General features: G+C 47.0%; 1 protein-coding gene across 2 annotated transcripts in view; it reads left to right on the top strand.

The window, feature by feature from the left end:
* The window catches only part of CUX2 (cut like homeobox 2), a 645,762-nt gene that overhangs the window by 516,230 nt on the left and 105,424 nt on the right, over positions 1 to 24,108 (top strand). For both annotated transcript variants that reach the window (XM_075323846.1, XM_075323855.1), the window contains one exon: positions 22,721 to 22,797. In XM_075323846.1, the coding sequence (XP_075179961.1) occupies positions 22,721 to 22,797 (77 nt within the window). The remainder of the gene's footprint in view (positions 1 to 22,720; positions 22,798 to 24,108) is intronic.

Genomic DNA, 24,108 nt, shown 5'->3' with positions numbered 1-24,108 from the left:
GGGGACAGACAAGACAGAGAGAGACCGACAGACAGACAGAGAGACCGACTGACGGACTGAGGGAGATAGAATGAAAAAAAAAAAAATGACCGACATCGCTAGTAAAAAGCACAAAACGTGCGTTTTGGACATCGGAGTGCCACACAATGTTTTCACGTAAAATCTTTCATGTAATCTCAAAAAGTAACATACACCAGCTCTATCTCACTATTGGGTATGTGCCCTTAACATTTCCGCCATGAAAATTCATTTTGGTGTCATTTTGGAAGGTTTTCTGGTGAGTCAGTAAAAATGGCGTAAAACTCGGACAAAATTGTTCACTGCTGTGACTTTTGAGTGATAAATGCTTCAAGGGGTCTTCCTCATGCTGTTGCCATGTAATTTGAGCACTCTTCTAAGACTTTTGTGACATTTTTAGGGTTTCTACATGCTGCCGGGGGTCATTTCATAAAAATACTCGGGTCTCCCATAGGATAACATTGGGCTCGGTGCTCGGGCCGAGTACACGAGTATCTTGGGATGCTCGGACCGAGCCTCGAGCACCCGAGCTTTTTGGTACTCGCTCATCACTACTAATATCTAATTTGGTTGCATTAAAAAGTCACAATTTTCCCTAACTACACTATCTGTCTGCTATTTATTTTTTTCTGCGTGATGATGCTCTGTTTTAGAATTCCATTGCATGCTGGGATATTCTAATGAAGCGTCATGAAGGACCGGAGGTTGCGGTCACTACTGAAGCCTCTGCTCCCTCCCTGAAAAGAAGTGTCATCAGTGATGCTTGTTTCAGGGGCTGGTCTGCAACTTGCTGTGTCATTGTGCGATTTGCACAGTGACAGCATGCTCTGTGTTGCCAGCGCATATTAGTACAGCCGGCAACAATGCAGCATGTACTCTGTGTGCGTTGTCACAGTACTCAGCAGAGTGCAGAAACCAGTGCCACCCACACAAGTGACGTCACTGGGCGAGCGGTGATGGTCTATGAACACCGCCAGCTACTCTAACATCACGCACTGACAGTGCTTGCTGCTCTGTTGCCAGCTCTTCTGATCTGAGTTGGCAACACAGAGTGCGCTAGCACTGTGCAATTCGCACAATGACAGCTTGCATGGAGCCCCCTGATGATGCATTGTTTGAAGATTCACTGGGATTCTCAAACAAAGCATCATCAGACAGAAAGTAGGTAAAAAAATATAGAAGTTAAATAGTGTAGTCAGGGAAAAGTAAGGAATTTTTAATGCAACCATATTAGCAGAGCCATCAAAAACTGCAAGAAAAGACAATCAAAACATTGTATTTACCTCAAAATTGTATCAATAAAAACAGTGCCTCGCCCACAAGAAAAATCCCTCTCATGGCCCCATAGACGGCCAAATGAAAACATTACAGGTCACAGAAAAAGGTAACATAATTTTTTGTTTTTACAAATTTCTACATCCTTTTCATATAAAGCTACTAGCCTGGATAATGATACTACTAGGCAATTATACCGATGTAGAAATAGCCCAAAAAGCAATTATGGAATTGTGTATTTTTTCACAATTTCGCTTCACTTTGAATTTTTTTTCATATTTTTCAGTACATTGAATAGTAAAAAGTATAGTGTCATTCCTAGTTCCTGCAAAACAAGACCTCATACGGCTGGAACAAGGGTAGGAAAAATCGAAAAGGTAAAACTGGAAATTTGCCTGGTCAGGAATGGCTTGAAGCTGAAAGTCACACTTTAATCACATCTTAATTACTGTTTCAAATTCATTGTGCTATGAAAATTATGTCACTCTCCAAATACTTGTGGGCGCAACTGTATGTAATATATATAATATATGGTATTTGTTTGTCTGTGAATATATTCGTTTATACTAAGCTTATAAAAGCCTAAATCCTTGTTGAATGTTGACATTAAACTAATGAAGTTGACATTAGCCTTCATAACAATTTTCATTCTGTACAGGCAGCCGTTAGCTATGTAAATTTCGGATTAGGCACCATGAGCCGACAGGTGAATGTCTCAGAGCAGTTGCTGTCATGTCCTCGCCTAACCCTGCTGCAATGCCCATCATCTCTGTCAGGTGCCACTGCGAGCATAGATGCTGGCCAGTCATAGTCTGTGTGCCTGCTCAATAAGGGAAGATGGTGAGAAGACCATTGGCAGACCGATTTAGTGCCAACTCAGGAACCTTGGTGCCCTTTTTAACTTCTCATAGTTTTCCACTCTGATATGTATTGTATTTATATACAGCCCTGGTGCATGTATTGGATAGTCATTCTACAGTAGTGTTTTTTCTTTGACCATCCTTTTAGATCAAAGGGAACCTATCAGATCTCTTATGCCCTCTAACCCAGTAGCATTCACATCTGCATGCCAAAATTCCCTGCCTTACCAGTCCTTTATAATGTTACTTACTAAAATCAATGTTTAAAAAAGGCATTTATAAAGTGCATTTTTCTTTTGCTAATTGGGCCTTTGACTAGTCGAAGGGGCGTTGTTTCCCCCTTTCCATTGTAGATCCTGGAAATCTTGCACATGGCAATTACATATGTTATACAGGTGTTTATTTCCTTTGTGTTTATTGGAACAGCACAAACATAAAAGGAAAAAAAGCCATATTGGACATACTTTCACACAAAACTCAAAAAATGGGATGGACAAAATTGTTGAAACGTTCAACTTAATATTTGGTTGCAGCAATTTTAAGATTTCTCTACAGGTGTTCAATGGGATTTAGATCCGGACTCATTGCTGCCACTTCAGACCTCACCAGCACTTAGTTTTCATATATTTCTGTGGGCTTCTTGAAGTATGTTTGGGGTCATTGTCCTACTAGAAGACACATGACTTAGGATACAAACCCAGCTTTCTGACACTGGGCACTACATTGCAACCCACAATCCTTGGGTAATCTTCAGATTTCATGATGTGTTGCACACAGTCAAGGCACACACTGCCAGAGGCAGAAAAATAACCCCAATACATCTTTATACCTCCACCATATTTGACTGTAGGTACTGTGTTCTTTTCTTTGTAAGCCACATTATTTTTTTTGATAAACAATTGAATGATGTGCTTTACCAAAAAGCTCTATCTTGGTTTCATCTGTCCGCAACACTCTTTCCCAGAAGGATTTTGACTTACTGATATATATTTTAACAAGCTGTAGTCTAGCTTTTTTATGTCTCTTTGTCAGCAGTGGGTTCTCCTGGGTCTCCTGCCAAAGTGTTTCATTTCATTCAAATGTGGACTGATAGTTTGCACTGACATTGATGCACCCTGAACCTGCAGGACATGTTGAATTTCATTGGAACTTGATTGGGGCTGCTTAACCAACATCTGGACTATTTTGTGTTGCAACTTTTTATGAACATTTCTCAGCTGTCCACTCTCAGAGAGATTTGCTACAGTGTCATGGGTTGTAAATGTCTTGATTTGGTTGCATACCATGGACAAAACAACATCAAGATTTCTGAAGATGGACTTTTAACCTTGAGATTTGTTGATATTTTCAAAAATTTTGGGTCTCAAGTCCTCAGACAATTAATTTCTCTTCTGTTTCTCTTCTCCATGCTTAGGCTATGTGCGCACGTTACATTTTATTACACAGCGTGCAAGTCACTGCATGTGCGTCTCATAACGCAGCCGAAAAGCTGCGTTCTGAGACGCATTGTAACTGCAGAATTCCTGCAGAATTCATGCGTTCTGGATGCTTGCTCTGCCATGGGAAAAGCATCCAGAACGCACATTTTTGTCAGTGCGGTCCCACTTGGCTCTGCTGCATCCCCATAGACTTGCAGCAGAGCCGAGTGGGACCGCACTGTCAAAAAGAGCATGGCTGGCTGCGAGACATAGCCGCGCAATCAGAATGAACTTGCATGAACTTCACCCGACTTCATTGTGATCAAGCGGCTCTGTACGTGTGCCGCGGCTTGATTTGCGGTCACACGTTAAGGACTCATCTGTGATCACAAATCCCCTGAGTGACTGCAGTGAGCCGCGCGATCAGCTGTGCTTTCACTCAGGTTACTCGCGGCCACAGCTGCAGTCCTCCACCTGAGAGCGGTGGCCGTGAGTAACCTCAGTGACAGCACAGCTGATCGTGCGACTCACTTCAGTTGCTGCATGGAGCTCACAGGAACGGCAGTGTTCTACTGCCTCTCCTGACAACTTCCGATGTAGCAGAGCTGAAAGTGTCGTGGGACCTTACGTGGATTACGTCGGACCTGGAGTTGTTTTTGAGGGGTTAATAAAGTGGTGTTTTTTTTTGTCTTTCATTACAAATAAAGGATTTTCTGGATGTGTGTGTTTATTTTCTTTAACTTACAGGTTAATCATGGAAGGTATCTCGGGGAGACACCTGCCATGATTAACTTAGGACTTAGTGGCAGCTATGGCCTGCTGCCATTAACTCCTTATTACCCCCTTTGCCACCGCACCAGGGCAATTTGGGATGAGCCGGGTAAAGTCCCGGGACTGTTGCATCTAATGGCTGCGGCAATTCTGGGCGGCTGCTGGCTGATATCGTTAGGCTGGGGGGCTCCCCATAACGTGGAGCTCCCTATCCTGAGAATACCAGCCTTCAGCCGTGTGGCTTTACCCTGGCTGTATCCAAATTGGGGGGGACCGCGTGTCATTTTTGTTTCAATTATTTATTTATATTTTTAACTGCTCGATATAGACACGCCCACCGGCGGCTGTGATTGGTTGCAGTGAAACAGCTGTCACTCAGCGTGGGGGCGTGTCTGACTGCAACCAATCATAGGCGCCGGAGGGCGGGGGAAGCAGGGAATACTTGATGGATTAATGAGCGTCCAGCATTTTCAAAAGAGGAGAAGCCGCCACAGTGTAAACGTCGTGCAGCGCCGCGCCGGTGATCGTGGATGGGTGAGTATGAGAGAGGGGGTGGGAGAGAGAGACCGACATGGACAGAGATAGAGAGAGAGACTGACCGACAGAGAGAGACCGACAGAGAGAGAAAGACGAAAGACCTGCCTTTGTTATGTTAAAAAAACATGCGGATCGCAACAATAATGCAATTCAAATGCACTGCTTAACATTTTGGCTGCAATTTTCTACAACTCATTGATTTCAATGGGTGTAGAACGCAGCCAAAATGGCAAAAACAATTGACATGTTGCTTCTTCAAACTCAGAGATTTTGACAAATTTTTGTCAATCAAAACGCTGCGTTTCAAAAAGCATCGTGCGCACAGATTTTGCATGATTTTCATAGACTTTGCTGGGGAATCAGAACACATGCATTTTGTCAATGACACAGTGCAGTTGTAAACAGCCAAAATGCAGAAAAAAATGCAACATGCGCACATGGTCTTAAACCTCTTTACGACCCATGACGTGCTATGGACGTCATTAGTTGTTTTCCTACCTTTGATGTGGGCTCTCACGCCGAAGCCGCATCTTGTTCCTGTAAATGAAGACTGAATCATTCAGCCTTCGTCTTCCTCTAAGGCCCCCTTCACACGTTCGTGATACACGTGCGTGTTTGGTCCGTTTCCATATATGCCGGAGACACGGCCAAACGTGCACCAATGTTAATCTATGATTGTGGTCACACGTGCGTTATTTCATTATGTCCGTGTGTGCGTGTCCGTGATCCGTATGTGTTTGCGTTTTGCACGGATGCATGTTCGTTATCTGCACGGAGCACGCACACGTGGACACAATGAAAGTCTATGGATATGTGCACACACGTTAGTAAACACGTATGCATCTACCTATAGTCCGTGTCCGTTTGGTGTTTTTATTTCTAGTGATGTCGGCTATTCTTTCTATTTCTGTGTATGTCGGTCAATCTCCCTGAGTCCGTCAGTCGGTCTCTCTGTCGGTCTCTCTGTCCCTCTCTCACAGTCTGTCAGTCAGTTTCCCCCCCTCTCTCATACTTACTGTTCCCCGATCACCGGCGCGGCGCTGCACGGCATTCACACTGCTGCGGCGGCTTTTACTATTTTGAAAAAGCCGGCCGCTCATTAAACAATCTCCTATTCCCTGCTTTCCCCGCCCACCGGCGCCTATGATTGGTTGCAGTGAGACACGCCCCCACGCTGAGTGACAGGTGCCTCACTGCACCCAATCACAGCAGCCAGTGGGCGTGTCTATACTGTGCAGTAAAATAAATAAATAAATAATTAAAAAAAAACGGCGTGCGGTCCCCCCAATTTTAATACCAGCCAGATAAAGCCATACGGCTGAAGGCTGGTATTCTCAGGATGGGGAGCTCCACGTTATGGGGAGCCCCCCACCCTAACAATATCAGTCAGCAGCCGCCCAGAATTGCCGCATACATTATATGGGACAGTTCTGGGGCTGTACCCGGCTCTTCCCGATTTGCCCTGGTGCTTTGGCAAATCGGGGTAATATGGAGTTAATGGCAGCCCATAGCTGCCACTAAATCCTAGATTAATCATGTCAGGCGTCTATGAGATTCCTTTCATGATTAATCTGTAAATTACAGTAAATAAACACACACACACATGAAAAAATCCTTTATTAGAAATAAAAAACACAAACATATACCCTGGTTCACCACTTTAATCAGCCCCAAAAAGCCCTCCATGTCCGGCGTAATCCAGGATGGTCCAGCGTCGCATCCATCTCTGCTGCATGGAGGTGACCGGAGCTGCAGAAGATACCGCCGCTCCGGTCACCTCCACGCGGCAACTGAGGTGAGAAGCGCGATCAGCTGAGCTGTCACTGAGGTTACCCGCTGTCACTGGATCCAGTGACAGCGGGTAACCTCAGTGACAGCTCAGCTGATCGCGCGGCTGTCTTCATTTGCCGCGTGGAGGTGACCGGAGCGGCGGTGTCTTCTGCAGCTACGGTCACCTCCATGCAGCAGCGCTGGATGCGACGCTGGACCATCCTGGATGACGCCGGACATGGAGGGCTTTTTCGGGCTGATTAAATTGTTGAACCAGGGTATATGTGTGTGTTTTTTATTTCTAATAAAGGATTTTTCAGGTGTGTGTTTATTTACTGTAATTTACAGATTAATCATGGAAGGAATCTCATAGACGCCTGACATGATTAATCTAGGATTTAGTGGCAGCTATGGGCTGCCATTAACTCCTTATTACCCCGATTTGCCAAAGCACCAGGGCAAATCGGGATGAGCCGGGTACAGCCCCAGAACTGTCGCATATAATGCATGCGGCAATTCTGGGCGGCTGCTGACTGATATTGTTAGGGTGGGGGGCTCCCCATAACGTGGAGCTCCCCATCCTGAGAATACCAGCCTTCAGCCGTATGGCTTTATCTGGCTGGCATTAAAATTGGGGGGGACCGCACGCCGTTTTTTTTTTAATTATTTATTTATTTATTTTACTGCACAGTATAGACACGCCCACCGGCTGCTGTGATTGGGTGCAGTGTGACACCTGTCACTCAGCGTGGGGGCGTGTCTCACTGCAACCAATCATAGGCGCCGGTGGGCGGGGAAAGCAGGGAATAGGAGATTGTTTAATGAGCGGCCGGCTTTTTCAAAATAGTAAAAGCCGCCGCAGCAGTGTGAACGCCGTGCAGCGCCGCACCGGGGATCGAGGAACGGTGAGTATGAGAGAGGGGGGGAAACTTCAGTCACTCGGGGGATTAGCGGTCACCGGTGAATCCTTCACAGGTGACCGCTAATCAGTACTCGACACAGACAGAGCCGCGGTATGAGGATGAAGTCGGGTGAAGTTCACCCGAGTTCATTCTCATCGCGCAACTCTGTCTGCTGTCAGCCGACATTTATAAACGACATTGTGCATCACACACACGGACATTACACACGGACATTACACGTACACATACACGTTAATTCCACACGCACACACGGACGTTCTACACACAAACACGGCTAGCATACGCAATTCACACAGGTGCCACACGGACCATAAAAACGGACACAAAAACGGGACACGGACCCGAAAAACGGCCCGTAACACACGTGCGTGTTTTTCACGGACGTGTGAAGGGGGCCTTAGGCTGTTTGCGCACTTTGCTTTTTTTCATGCGTTTCCGCAGCGTTTTCAACTGCAGCGTTTTAATGCAAAAATGCAAGTGTTTTGATTTTCAAGCAAAGTCTATGGGAAATAGGGATTTCTTGTGCGCACAATGCTGTTTAAAACGCAGCGTTTTAGATGCTGAAAATTTGTCAAAATCTCTGCGTTTAAAGAAGCAGCATGTCAATTGTTTTTGCCATTTTGGCAGCGTTTTGCTAACATTAGAGTCAATGAGAAGTTTCAAAGCGCATCCTAAATCACAATCTTAGCGTTTTACATGCTTTTTTGATGCAGAATGCATGCTTTTTTGACAAATAAAATGCATGCGTTTTTGACATTATATTAAGGGCATGATATGTCCCTTTACACACACAGTCCGACAATTAAATTAATGAAAATCAATAAATTAACATTATTTTATACATAAATATTAGAACACAGTTATCATTTAAATAAAATTAGCTATTTTGTATATGATTTTAATCATGATATTTGTAATCATTTTTTCCTTTTTTTCCCTAGTGTTTGAATGTTTAAACTTTATTTAGTAGTGTATTTGTATTCAAAACGCATATGACTTTAGCAATGAAAAAGCATGTAAATCGCGGTAAAAACGCAAGCGTATTTTTAGTGTTTTTGTGGTCAAAACCAAATTTGACAAATACAATTTCTGCCAGAGGATGCGTTTAGAACTGCAACTCACTCAACGCAAAGTGCGCACATGGCCTAACAGCCGCAGATGGACTGGCACTAAACCCGCTGCTGTTAGCTTGTTAAATGACATTGTCAATCTAATATAGGAGCATTTAAAGTGAACCGGTCAGGTCCCTTATCCAATCTAACCTACAAGTAGGGTGATGTGTGGTATAGTAACCCCTTCCTACCTATCCCTGTGTTGTAATATTGTGTAATATGAATTTATAAAAAAAGTTTTATAACTTACGTGTTCACATGTAAATAAGCATAGTCCCCGGGCGTTTGCATGCTTTCCGTGGTATCACGCCCCTCTGGGTTTCATACCATGGATTTACATGAGCGACGTCACCGTCAGCTCCTGGAGATCCCGCGCGTGCGCACTTACCATTTGCGCAGCCTTATTATCCGGGTGTTTGCTTGTCGGTTTCCCAAGTGCACTGTGCATGATCAGAAGACTTCTGCGGTTCCGACCATGTGCAGAGCGTGTCTAAAGCCCGCAAGTAAACATCTGGTTAAGAAGGCTGCGTGAATGAAAAGCACGCATGCGTGGGATCTCCAGGATTTGACGGTGATGTCGCTCATGTAAATCCATGGTATCATGCCCACGGTCCGAAGCGACGCCTACATGCGCACGCTGCATCTATTTGTGTTCATAAACTGCAGCCAAAACTGCAGCCAAACTGCACGTTGTCAGAGAGAGCCTGGAAATGTCACAAAAAATGCTTATAATTGTAGGTGCGTTTTTGGTGCGTTTTTCACAACATGCGTTTTTGCTGCGTTTTTGTGACAAATGTTGACAAAAACGCAGGAAGAATGAACATGCTGCATTTTTTTTGTCACAAACTTTTGACAAATAAAACGCTGACAAATAAACTGCAATGTGCGCATGACAAATCTGACTTCTCATAGACTTTGCTGGAAGTCAAATGTCAGAAAGTTCTGACAACAAAACTGCAGCCAAAAACACAGCAAAAAATGCAGCATGTAGCCTAAGTTATAAAATGTTTTTTAATAAATTCATATTACACAATATTACAACACAGATGGGTAGGAAGGGGTTTCTAGGCCACACATCACCCTGCTTGTAGGTTAGAACGCATATGGGACCTCACAGGTTCCCTTTACCGCACGCCAGCAGTGGGGCGTGCTGTTCTGAGCCTTCATTGGCATGCCCATGATGCGATCTCGGGACAATGATGAGTTGTCATGACAGTACTCTTGTGAAAACCAGCCCATTGGCCGGCATTCACAGGAGACTGTAGCATTGCAGTATATAGAATAAGTGATCAGACCATTTCAGATTCAAGTCCTCTAAGGGCACTATTACATGCAATACAAAGTAGAAAAATAGTGTTTAGAAAAAAAAAATCACCCTCCTTTTACCACATTAAAAACTAAAAAGTGAAAAAAATTTAATAACAGGCGATCAAAACATTGTATAGACACCAAAATAATATCAATAAAAACATCAGCTCGGGGCGCAAAAAACAAGACCTCGCACAGCCCCAGATCCTAAAAATTTAAAATGTTACGGCACTTGGAAAGTTGTGACTAGAGATAAGCGGTTCCGTTGAGGCTTGGTTCGCCGGCAGCAAACGAGCCTAGTTCCACAGGCTCGAGTTTGACCCGAACCCCAGATCCAGTCACTGGTTGGCAGTTTGAGTCTCCACCCACAAACAGTCAGCCATAAAAAGAATACTTCAGGGGGAGGGTGGGCAGGCTTTTTCAAACTTTTTTAGTGTTGCACATTACCTTCGATCATGCTGCTGTTACCCCCACTGTAAGCCGTTCAAACACTGCAAGCGGCTTGCACTGGGCTGGGCACCGAGTGTACCCGAGCACAGCACTGCTCACATGAGTTTTGTTCGCATATAAAACTTCTGACCCACAAACCCACACCTTGATTTTTAAATTTTGTTTTCGGTTGGAAACCCGAACCTCAAGTTCACTCATCTCTGGTTGTGACACAAGCAAGATTGATTTATTTTTTCAAAATTTCTGTTTTTTTTTTTTTTTCCCCACAACTTTAATAAAACAAAAACTATAAATGTTTGGTATCTATGTAATTGTATAAACCTTTAAAATTTGGGAGGAATATGAGGGGTGCATCTTAAAATCCAAATATAGCTTACGGGGAGGGGGGGGGAACTGTCTGTGTGACGACCGGGTGTGTTCGGGCGGCCGGGTGCCTGTGGTTGCGTGCGTGCAGCCGGGTGCCTGTCGGTGCCGGCTGCCTCTCTGTCCTGGAGGACGACTGTGGGTGGGCAGCCGGTTGGTCTGCTGGCTGCCACTCTGTGCGTGCGGACGGGTGACTGTGCGGACTGCGGTGGCTGTGCGGCAGGTGTCCCAGTGTGTCCGCGGTCCCGGTTGCAAATGATGGCGCCGGGAGTCAGCGCATGCGCAGATGGAGCCCTTGGATGAGAGCTCCACCTGCGCATGCGCAGCTCCAGACGCCATCATTTGAACCGGGACCACGGACATACTGGGACACGCATTGCATCGGCCTGCTCCACCACTGACCCGCCACCATTACTGACCTGCTATCACTACTGACCTGCCGCTGCTGCCGCCACTAACCCGCTGCCGCCACTGACCCGCTGCCGCTGCCACAACTCACTCGCCGCGGCTGCCAGCACAACCTCTGCCTCATTTGACCTCGCTTCACCACCACTGCTTCCTCCCTCCAGTAAGACAACACCGGAGTATAAGACGGACCCCATTTTTATTTTTTTAACCTTTTTTTATCTCTAAATTTGGAGTGCGTTTTATAATACGGTGCGTCTTATAAAACGAAAAATACGGTACATCTCCTCCCGCAAAAATCAAGCCCTTCACATGGCTATATCGCCAGAAAAATAAAAATGTTGTGGCTCTTGGAATAAGGGGGGAACTAAAGCACAAAATTGAAAAATTGCATGGTCATTAAAACGTTAAACACAAAAAATCTACCGTATTTTGCAGATTATAAGACCTACTTTTTCTTCCAAAAATTTGGAAGGAAAATGGGAGGTGCATTTTATAATCTGGTTGTAGCTTACCGGGGGGTGGTGGGAGTGCAGTGGAGCAGGGTCAGATGGCGGTGGCAGGAGTAGAGCGATACTGCGGGTGTCTCAGTGATGTAGGAGCCATTCCCAGTGATTAAAGAATATGTTGGCGGTGAGGGCTTCAAAGAATTTGCGCCCAGAGTTGTCGCGTGTGCAGATTGAACTTTCGGCTCAATGACGAGTCGAGAGTTCATCTGCGCACGCGTCGCCTCTGGCCCGTTGATCTTCTAGCAGCAGACTTAAGGAAAATGGCTCCCGGAGTTAGCAAGTGCGCAGATGAGATCTCTGCTCTTCATTAAACCGATAGCTCAATCTGCGCACACACTCTGGGTGCCATTTCTTTGAAGCCCACATCACTATTTTGTTACCTACAGTCACCGAGGATGGCTCCTGTCTCACAGCACCCTTAGTATAGCCTAGACACCTGCCGCACCTACTCCACCACAGCCTCTGCCTCCCTGTGACCCAACTCTACCACCACTACTGCCACCCCCCAACCCCCAATACAATTGGATTATAAGATTGACCCTATATTCATCAAAACTTTTTTTACCAATTTTCTTTCTCTAAATTTGGGGTGCGTCTTATATTCCGGTGTATTTTAGGGAACAAAAAATACACAAGTAGCTTACATGACTCTTTCATTAAATTTTCCTATCTTCTATTAGTTGTTTGATATCTGACTTGAGATTTTTTTTTTTATTATGTAACTTTTTTACATAACCTGGTGTAGTTGCTGGTATCAGCATTACTACAATGGTCTTGTAAAGTACAGGGAATGGAGTGCAGAATCATAACGGATAATTAACCATGACCAGTGCATCCTCTCTCTGCCCAGATCCTTGTTGATGCCTTTTCATAAATCATTATTTAATACTTATTCAGCTAATAACGGGTTTGCTTGCAGAGAAACGCAAACAGTGTTAAATTAAATACCTGAAGATGATTAATGTGTAGCGATCCAAGGGGCAGGCAAATGTTGGATGCTGTGCAAATAAAAAAGAAGTTTATTAAAATGTAGGTAGAGAGACTCAAGCAGATCAAGTGTTTAGCTTATGTGCACACAGTGCATTTCTATTGCATTTTTTTGTGTTTTTGACTTCAGTTTTGTCACAAAATTGCATGCAAATCCCGATGCCAGCAAAGTCAATGAGAATTCTGAAGTTTTGTGCATATGTTCCTTTTTTCCCCTTGCAAATTTGAAGCAGAAAATAAATTACAGCATCAAATCTTTGCAACTTTTTTGCCAGCATTTTTCCACCCTAAGGGCTCATGCGTACGTTGCGTACTTACGGTACATGCATTTACGCTGTGTATTGCACTGCAGTGTAAAAGCAAAGCATGCGTCCTGCATCCCCTGCAATCTATGTACAGTCATATGAAAACGTTTGGGCCCCCTATTAATGTTAACCTTTTTTCTTTATAACAATTTGGGTTTTTGCAGCAGCTATTTCAGTTTCATATATCTAATAACTGATGGACTGAGTAATATTTCTGGATTGAAATGAGGTTTATTGTACTAACAGAAAATGTGCAATCCGCATTTAAACATAATTTGACCGGTGCAAAAGTATGGGCACCTCAACATAAAAGTGACATTAATATTTTGTAGATCCTCCTTTTGCAAAAATAACAGCCTCTAGTCGCTTCCTGTAGCTTTTAATGAGTTCCTGGATCCTGGATGAAGGTATATTTGACCATTCCTGTTTACAAAACAATTCCAGTTCAGTTAAGTTTGATGGTCGCCGAGCATGGACAGCACGCTTCAAATCATCCCTCAGATTTTCAATGATATTCAGGTCTGGGGACTGGAATGACCATTCCAGAACATTGTAATTGTTCCTCTGCATGAATGCCTGAGTAGATTTGGAGCGGTGTTTTGGATCATTGTCTTGCTGAAATATCCATCCCCTGCGTAACTTCAACTTCGTCACTGATTCTTGCACATTATTGTCAAGAATCTGCTGATACTTGTTAGGACCAGGAGGACGGGTAGGCCCAGGAGGTGGATCCACTGGGCTGAAGACCTCACCGAGGGCAAGGTGCCCGGTAGCCGGAGCACTACGGGTAGCAGGACAGTCCGTTCAGAGGAGTGGAGTGAAGAAGTCCCTGGGACCACGGAGTCTCTGAAGGTAGTCCGGGTGACGGAGCTCAGGTTCGGAGGCCGAGATGATGTCAGGCAGAATCCGGAACCAACGGAGCGAGGAGGTGGGTCACCACACAGATCCAGGGATTGGAGATGGTAGGGACTGACGAGATGGCGGACAGTCACCGTTCGGGGTTCTGGAATCGTCAGGACCGGTTGGCGAGACAGGAGCGACTCTACAAGAGAGATAGGTAAGTATGGAACAAGGCACAGGCAGACCTGACTCCTAGCTTAGCAAACACGAAGAACAGGCCCCGCCCACTTGGAAAGGAACCCCCCTATATACCCTGTACCTGATTCTTCAATATCCTGTTGGAGGACGCTGGCCCTTTAAGAGAGGGTCAATGACCGCGCGCGCGCCCTAATGCGCATGCGCGAGGCCCGGGTGCCAGAAGCCAGAGCAGGGAGCGGTGCACAGGAGGCAGGAGTGCCGGGCTGGCTCAGCGTTGCCGACGGGCGCCGGGAGCGGGGACCGGGTTGCCTGGAGGACGCAGGTGAGGGAGCATGGAGGCTGTGGAGCGGGGGCCCGGGAAGCATGGCACGGGAGCAACGGAGCGTGACATGTGAGCGGGGAAGCGTGGCAGGGGAGCGTGGCAGGGGAGCCGGGGAGCATGGCAGGGGAGCCGGGGAGCGTGACAGTACCCCCTCCCCCACGCCCCCCTCCCCGCAACCGGGACAGGAAGGCACGTATCAGGGGAGTACCCACATTCTCCCGGGGTTCCCAGGACCTATCCTCAGGACCATACCCAGCCCAGTCCACCAGGAAGAACTGTCGGCCCCGCACGGTTTTCATGGCCACGATATCCCTTACCGCATAGATGTCATCGTCAGCAATAGGAGGAGGAGCAGAACTGGCAGCAGCGGAGAAGGGACCAAGGACAACCGACTTGAGCAGGGAGACGTGAAAGGAGTTGGGTATCCTCATCGTGGCCGGGAGCTGCAGCTTGTAGGAGACCTCATTTATCTTGCCGATGACTTTAAACGGCCCGATGTAGCGAGGGCCCAGCTTGTATGATGGTAGCTTCAATCGGACATATTTGGAAGCAAGCCAGACCAGGTCTCCTGGAGAGAAACACGGAGGATCCAAACGCCTTTTGTCCGCGTGTCTCTTCATCCGCAGGGAAGCACGTCCAAGGGACGTCTTGACAGAGTCCCAAATTGTTGAAAAGTCATGGACTACGGTATCAGCAGCAGGGACATCCGAGGAAGAAGATACAGGTAATGGGACGGAAGGCTGAAGTCCGTAAACGACATGGAAGGGAGAGCTGGAGGAGGACTCACTGACGTGATGGTTATGGGAGAATTCAGCCCAAGGAAGGAGCATGGACCAGTCGTCGTGATGGGTGTTAACGTAGTGACGCAAGAAGGAGGTCAGGATCTGATTGACTCGTTCCACTTGGCCATTCGACTGAGGATGGTAGGCTGAAGAAAAGTCCAGAGCCACTCCCAGATGTTTGCAGAGGGCCCTCCAGAAGCGGGAGGTAAACTGAGTTCCTCTGTCGGACACAATGTGTAAGGGAAAGCCATGCAACCGGAAGATGTGCTGTATGTAGGCGTCAGCGAGTTCCTGGGCAGAGGGCAGTCCAGCCATAGGGACGAAATGAGCCATTTTGGAGAACCGATCCACCACGACCCATATGACTGTGTGTCCGGCGGACAAGGGCAAGTCTGTAATAAAGTCCATTGCAATGTGTTGCCACGGAACGGAGGGAATTGGCAGCGGCAGAAGGCGACCATATGGCAGGTGTTTGGGCGTCTTGTTCCGGGCACAAGAGGAGCAGGCTGAGACAAAAGATGCGACGTCCGTGCGAAGGGATGGCCACCAGTAGTGACGTACAATTGTACTCCATGTTCTCTTCTGACCAGCATGGCCGGCTATTTTCGAGGCATGGCCCCATTGCAACACTTTTTGTCTGTCAGTTTCAGAGACATAGGTCTTCCCGGGCGGTATCTGGCCCAGAGTGACAGGAGCCACCGGAATGATTTTACTTGGGCAGATGATGGGCTGGGATGTCTCCTCCTCCTGTTCCATGGGCACGAATGACCTGGACAAGGTATCTGCTCGCACATTCTTATCCGCGGGCCGAAAATGGAGCTGAAAATCGAACCTGGCAAAGAACAAGGACCACCTGGCTTGTCGTGGGTTCAGTCGCTGAGCAGACCGCAGGTATTCCAGGTTCTTGTGGTCCGTGTAAATTATCACGGGGTACACTGCTCCCTCCAGAAGGTAGCGCCATTCTTCCAGAGCCAGTTTGACTGCTAATAGCTCTCGGTCACCGATGGTGTAGTTGCGTTCAGGCGCTGAGAAGCTCTTGGAGAAGAAACCGCAAGTAACCATCTTCCCGGAGGAGGACTTCTGCATGAGCACTTCTCCGGCTCCAGAGGAGGAGGCATCCACCTCCAAGGGGAACTGTCGGTTTAACTCAGGACGGTGGAGCACAGGAGAGGAAGCAAATGCCCATTTCAGGGAGCCAAACGCGGTGTCGGCCGCAGGTGACCAGTTCTTTGGATTAGCCCCCTTCTTGGTCAAGGCAGAGAGAGGCGCAGTCAGGGCAGAGAAGTGAGGGATGAACTGACGGTAATAGTTCGCAAAATCAAGAAACCGTTGAATTGCCTTCAGTCCGGAAGGAGGAGGCCAGTTGAGAATGGAAGAGACCTTCTCTGGGTCCATCTGCAGGCCGGTATCGGAGATTACGTAACCCAGGAAGGGAAGAGAAGACTGCTCGAAGACACACTTCTCGTACTTGGCGTACAGACGATTCTCTCTCAGTCTTTGTAGTACCAGCTGCACGTTCTCTCTGTGGGTCTGGAAGTCCGGAGAGAAGACCAGGATGTCATCCAGATACACCACCACACAGACGTAGAGAAGGTCCCGGAACACGTCGTTCACTAATTCTTGAAAGACTGCCGGTGCGTTACACAGGCCGAAGGGCATCACACAATACTCGTAGTGCCCATCGCGAGTGTTAAATGCGGTCTTCCATTCGTCCCCAGAGCGGATGCGGACCAGGTTGTAGGCACCCCGAAGATCCAACTTGGTAAACACACGAGCTCCTCTAAGCCGATCAAACAATTCGGGGATGAGCGGCAGGGGGTATTTATTCTTTACGGTGATTTGGTTCAATCCCCGGTAGTCAATGCATGGGCGCAGGTCGCCCTCTTTCTTCTTAACGAAGAAGAAGCCTGCTCCAGCAGGAGAGGAGGATCTCCGGATGAATACCCTTGCCAGGTTCTCAGTGATGTAGGCAGACATGGCTCTTGTTTCAGCAGGGGACAAAGGATATATCCGTCCTCGAGGTGGTGTAGTTCCCGGGAGTAGGTCGATGGCACAGTCGTAAGGACGATGTGGCGGCAGTACCTCTGACTCCTTTTTATCAAAGACGTCCGCGAAGGACCAATAGGCTCAAGGCAGTCCTGGTAGGGACTCCGGAACCGGAGGTCGTCGGATGGGCTGTATGGACTTCAGGCAGTTCTTGTGGCAAGAGGAGCCCCATCGGGTAATTTCACCAGTACGCCAGCTGACCGACGGTTCGTGTGTCCGTAACCAGGGCAGTCCCAGCAGGATTTGATGAGACATGTGTGGGAGGACGTAGAGAGTGATGTTCTCGGTGTGCAGGGCACCGATACGTAGTTCTACTGGCTTGGTGATCCACGAGATGGTGTCAGAGAGGGGTCTCCCATCTACAGAGGCAATCACGAGGGGTTTGTCGAGTGGAGTAACCGGCACCTGGTACTTGTCCACCGTGGCCTGCTGGATGAAATTGCCTGCTGCCCCGGAATCGAGGTACGCCTCGGCCGTGAACCGCGTCTCTCCCGTTGTCACTTGAACAGTCCACGTAACCGGGTCTGAGGGAGTCCCAGCTCCTAGGGTGGCCTCTCCTACCAACCCTAGGCTTAAAGTGGAGGGAGCACTGATTCAAGAATCCTCTGCAGGTCTTAGGATCTCCGGCATATCGGGGTGGAGAGGCCAAGCGGAGTTTAGAGGCTTCCGAGGAAGCCGCCACGGGAACTGCGGCCGTGGACTGTGCTGTTGAAGCCTGAGATGCCAGGGACGTGGCAGTTGCTTGCAGCGTGTTCAGGCGGGTATCCACCGAGGACATGAAGGCCAGCATGCGGGACTGGGTCTCGCGCTGTCGTCCGAGTTCCTGCTGAAAGTTGCCCAGCTGGGCCGCTAGTGCTTCGGTGGGATCCATGGCCTGTTCTTACTGTTAGGACCAGGAGGATGGGTAGGCCCAGGAGGTGGATCCACTGGGCTGAACACCTCACCGAGGGCAAGGTGCCCGGTAGCCGGAGCACTACGGGTAGCAGGACAGTCCGTTCAGAGGAGTGGAGTGAAGAAGTCCCTGGGACCACGGAGTCTCTGAAGGTAATCCGGGTGACGGAGCTCAGGTTCGGAGGCCGAGATGATGTCAGGCAGAATCCGGAACCAACGGAGCGAGGAGGTGGGTCACCACACGGATACAGGGATCGGAGATGGTAGGGACTGACGAGATGGCGGACAGTCACCGTTCGGGGTTCTGGAATCGTCGGGACCGGTTGGCGAGACAGGAGCGACTCTACAAGAGAGATAGGTCTCCCTGTGCCTTGTTCCATACTTACCTAACTCCTAGCTTAGCAAACACGAAGAACAGGCCCCGCCCACTTGGAAAGGAACCCCCTATATACCCTGTACCTGATTCTTCAATATCCTGTTGGAGGATGCTGGCCCTTTAAGAGAGGGTCAATGACCACGCGTGCGCCCTAATGCGCATGCGCGAGGCCCGGGTGCCAGAAGCCAGAGCAGGGAGCGGTGCACAGGAGGCAGGAGTGCGGGCTGGCTCAGCGTTGCCGACGGGCGCCGGGAGCGGGGACCGGGTTGCCTGGAGGACGCAGGTGAGGGAGCATGGAGGCTGTGGAGCAGGGGACCGGGAAGCATGGCACGGGAGCGGCGGAGCGTGACATGAGAGCGGGGAAGCGTGGCAGGGGAGCCGGGGAGCGTGGCAGGGGAGCCGGGGAGCATGGCAGGGGAGCCGGGGAGCGTGACAATACTGAGTTGAATCCATGCGACCCTCAACTTTAACAAGATTCCTGGTGCCGGCATTGGCCACACAGCCCCAAAGCATGATGGAACCTCCACCAAATTTTACTGTGGGTAGCAAGTGCTTTTCTTGGAATGCCGTGTTTTTTTGCCTCCATGCATAACACCTTTTTGTATGACCAAACAACTCAATCTTTGTTTCATCAGTCCACAGGACCTTCTTCCAAAATGTAACTGGCTTGTCCAAATGTGCTTTTGCATACCTCAGGCGACTCTGTTTGTGGCGTGCTTGCAGAAACGGCTTCTTTCGCATCACTCTCCCATACAGTTTCTCCTTGTGCAACGTGCGCTGTATTGTTGACCGATGCACATTGACACCATCTGCAGCAAGATGAAGCTGCAGGTCTTTGGCACCTCCAATCCTGTGGATTGTCCTTGACTGTTCTCACCATTCTTCTTCTCTGCCTTTCTGATATTTTTCTTGTCCTGCCACTTCTGGGCTTAACAAGAACTGTACCTGTGTTCTTCCATTTCCTTACTATGTTCCTCACAGTGGAAACTGACAGTTTAAATCTCTGAGACAACTTTTTGTATCCTTCCCCTGAACAACTATGTTGAATAATCATTGTTTTCAGATCATTTGACAGTTGTTTTGAGGAGCCCATGATGCCACTCTTCATAGGAGATTCAAATAGGAGAACAACTTGCAAGTGGCCACCTTAAATACCTTTTCTCATGATTGGATACACCTGCTTATGAAGTTCAAAGCTCAATAAGGTTACATAACCAATTTAGTGCTTTAGTAAGTCAGTAAAAAGTAGTTAAGAGTGTTCAAATCAAGAAATTGATAAGGGTGCCCATACTTTTGCACCAGTCAAATTTTGTTTAAATGCGTATTGCACATTTTCTGTTAGTACAATAAACCTCATTTCAATCCAGAAATATTACTGAGTTCATCAGTTATTAGATATATGAAACTGAAATAGCTGTTGCAAAAACCCGAATTGTTATAAAGAAAAAAGGTTAACATTAATAGGGGTGCCCAAACTTTTTCATATGACTGTATAATTATATGTGAGTTACCACATGAATATCTACATACAGCTCTCTCTCTCTCTCATCACCGGCGCACGCGGCTGTCACAATCCTCCCGCTGCCTCTCATTCCTCTTCCCGACTCTCTCATTAGCCTCATAACATATTCACTTCACCCGCTCATTAATATTTACTCCTCCCCGTCTGTGATTGGTTACAGTCAGACGCGCCCCCATGCTGAGTAATAGCTGTCTGACTGCAACCAATCACAGCCACCAGTGGGCGTGTCTACATAATACAGTACAAGAAATAAAGATAAAGCCTTACCGCTGAGGGCTGGTATTTTCAGGCTGGGGAGACCCACGTTATTGGGAGCCACCCTGCCTAAAAATTTCAGCCAGCAGCCACCCGGAATTGTTGCATCCATTAGATGCGACAGCCCAGGAACTTTACCGACTCTTCCTGATTACCCTGGTGCGCAGGGAGCCGCAGGGAGCCGGTCTTTGCTACACACACACAGGACTTTGCCATTACCCGCTACGGGTGTACTTTCCCAGTCCCTCAATATCTTAAATAAGGTATGTTCTGGCTGCTTTTACCCTATTCCTAAGCTCACATTTGGTATCCCTACTAATCTGTCTGTACCACGCTAGACCTCCACCTGGACCCTACTCCACACGTGCATCCCTGCACGGATACAGTATTCATTGTCCTCATATAGTGGATATTTGCTCCTCTGCACAGCACCTGACATAACTAAGATTACTTACCAGGGTATTTCCACTGCCATTTACCACTCACTTTGACATGGGTACTCGCAGATTAGCTTCTTTGTTCTTATGAACTTGAACCACAGGATATACGGTTACACAGCATCCTCTGCTCATGTGAGGACCCAAGTAGCGACATACATTGTCATATGCGTTTCAGGTCTAATTTTTTTTTACATATTCTGAATACCAATCCCTTGGAGGTTCATTGGGTCGCGCCTCTGAATTTTGTCTCACCACCTCCTGCCTCACAAAGATAGTCCTTTGATTAAGACCTAAATTGGTCGAAACGTTTCTGTATGGACTTTCTCTGGCTTTGGACTTTCATGTAATAAAAAAACATTTTTTGATACAGATCTTATCAGTTCCAGCAAAACAGGGAAAAGAACAATATGTTGTGATCAGCAGTTGTAACTAACTAGCCAACCTTCCCAAAACACTACCACAACATAAGTCTACCATAGCTAAGGATATGTTCACATTTACCAGTACTAGGACAGCAGGAATTTGCACCACTTATTATTATTATTATTATTATTATTTTTGTAGTGTGTTTGAAATATAATCCCCAGTCCAAAAATAAGTTATTCTGATCTGGCGTTAGGAGTAGGTAAGCTGCACAATTTCTCAGGGCCCCACTCTCTTAAGGTGATGTCACACATAGCGACGCAGCAGTGATCACGACCAGCGATCTGACCTTATCAGGATCGCTGCTGCGTCGTTACATGGTCGCTGGTGAGCTGTCAAACAGGCAGATCTCACCAGTGACCAATGACCAGCCCCCAGCCAGCAGCGACGCGTGGAAGCGTAACTAAGGTAAATATCGGGTAATTAAGGAAAGCACTTCTCTTGGTTACCCGATATTTACCTTAGTTACTAGCGTCCGCCGCTCTCACACTGCCAGTGCCGGCTTCCTGTTCCCTGCACTCCTAGCCAGAGTACACATCGGGTTAATTACCCGATGTGTATTCCAGCTACGTATGCAGGGAACAGGGAGCCGGCACTGGCAGCGTGAGAGCGGCGGACGCTAGTAACTAAGGTAAATATCGGGTAACCAAGGAAAGGGCTTCTTGGTTACCCGATGTTTACCGTGGTTACAGCTTACCGCAGGCTGCCAGACGCCGGTTCCCTGCTCCCTGCTCGCTTCAGTTCATCGCTCTCTCGCTGTCACACACAGCGATGTGTGCTTCACAGCGGGAGAGCGACGAGCAAAAAATGAAGCAGGACGTTCAGCAACGACGGGCGACCTCACAGCAGGGGCCAGGTCATTGCTGGATGTCACACACAGCGACAGCAACGGAACGTCGCTGCTATGTCACAGAAAATGGTGACTTAGCAGCGATGTCGTTGTCGTCGTCGCTATGTGTGACGGTACCTTTAGAGACTCCAACATTTGTATTTCAAGGTTAAGATTGTTAAAGGACCTTTGATGACTTAACAGTTATGTGACCAAAGGTCTCTTACTTGTAGGAGTCTAAAAGAACTTTCTAACTATCTATCTATCTATCTATCTATCTATCTATCTATCTATCTATCTATCTATATGTCATAGTAGATAGATGGATAGATATATAATACATTGATAGATGCACACACATGTTACACACAGGGTTTGGAGCTATATTGATCTCCCACAATGCAATATGACTATATTTGAATAAATGTTGATTTTTTTTGTTTTGTTAAGGAATAAAATGTAGATTGCTGTTCATGGGAAAAAAAGACATCCCCTGAAAATAAGCCCTAGGGCATTTTTCGGAGCAAAATGTTTGGAGAAACATGGTACAATGTTGTCCCTTCTGTTACAATGTGCATGCACAAGGAGCTGTATGATCAGAGTGCCAGCACTACTACTAGTCTGATGTGATGACACTGTGACACAATGAGAGGGAAAGATTCCTCTCAATTAACTCCCACTCATCCAATTTACATTTTATTTCTAATGTTAAATTGAATTCCTAATAACGTTCTTCATTTCATTGTGTTGTAGTAATGATACTTGATATGTCTTTTTATCTTCAGAGGATTGCAGGAAGCACAGATTACTTTAGCGGTCAGACTTGGTGAGGCTGAGGAGAAGATCAAGGTTCTTCATTCAGGTTAGTGGAAACCTACTGGGCTTCATGCCGAAACACTGTTGTGACACAAAGTGGCAGTGTTGCCAGGTTTAAACGTCCATAAAGTAGATGTGCAATGTGAGCGTAAGACTGTGTGCCCACGATCAGGGTTCACAGTGTTTTGGACGCAGCATGTTTTCACTGCATCAAAAATGTTGTGTTGTACAGTAGAAGCACAGTGGATGGGATTTCTAGAAATCCCATGCCCACCGGGTTTGTTTTTTCCGCAGCATAAACTGACCTGCGGTGCAACTTCCTGAGCCGCAGCATGTCAATTTATTGCTGCACAGGAAGAACAGAGAAAAAGACCGCAGCTGCCCAAACACGATCAGGGCACAGGCAGCTGTGGTCTCCTGCGGAGAGCACTCATAGCCCTGCAGGAGAGGATGTGCTGAGCCCACAATCCGGGCTCGGGCTGTTCCGATCTCTCTCTTCTGTTCTCCCAGCAAAGAACGCTTGCGACTCCGCAGCAAAGAATTGACATGTTTGTGGCTTAGAAAGCTGCACCGCAGGTCAGTTTATGCTATGGGCAGTACATGCACAGTGGGCATGGGATTCCTACAAATCCCATCCACTGTGCTTCTACTGTACATCGCAGCATTTTGGACGCACCTGAACTATACTGATTGTCCAAAATGCTGTGAACCCTGATCGTGGGCACGTAGTCTTAAAGTTATATTTTGTGAGGTCTCTGTAAAAATAGGGGTTTTTTAATAGTATTTCATCACACTTTTCTGCCATTGTTGTATGTAATGGTGAAATCTTGTCTCACGTTTCTGCAGTAAATTTTTCCTTATTACATTACACTATTTTCATACAATATAGTATGTGTGTTGGCCAACAATAATCCTGATTGTTAAGAAAAGACTCATCGACACATTTGATTGTTGAGAAATCATAAACAATATATCTTTAGTTATAAAAAAGGGTACCTTATAATAATAATAATAATAATAATAGTACCTTAGAGGTTTTATTGGCTAGCAGTCTCAGCCCCATCAGTCCTAATATATGGTAAATGCAATTTCAGGGCATGGTGCCAGTGGAATAACTATAGTGGATGCAGGGGTTGCAGTGGCACCTTAACCCTGGAGCCTAGGGGCTCCAAAAGGTCCCTTTGGTCTATATGAGAAGACTAGTTCAATTATACATCCCTTATAGTTGGTGGACCTGTTGGAGATTTTACATTGGGGCCCATGAGAATCAGGTTACACCACTACATGCTGCTCATGCCCAAATTCCTCCTATTAAAATAACTGGGATAGCACTTAGCAGTGTAAAGAACTGACAATC

This window comes from Anomaloglossus baeobatrachus, chromosome 1 (assembly GCF_048569485.1).
Source record: "Anomaloglossus baeobatrachus isolate aAnoBae1 chromosome 1, aAnoBae1.hap1, whole genome shotgun sequence".
In the NCBI taxonomy this organism is placed as follows: Eukaryota; Metazoa; Chordata; class Amphibia; order Anura; family Aromobatidae; genus Anomaloglossus; species Anomaloglossus baeobatrachus.
This window is presented reverse-complemented; position numbering and strand designations above follow the sequence as displayed.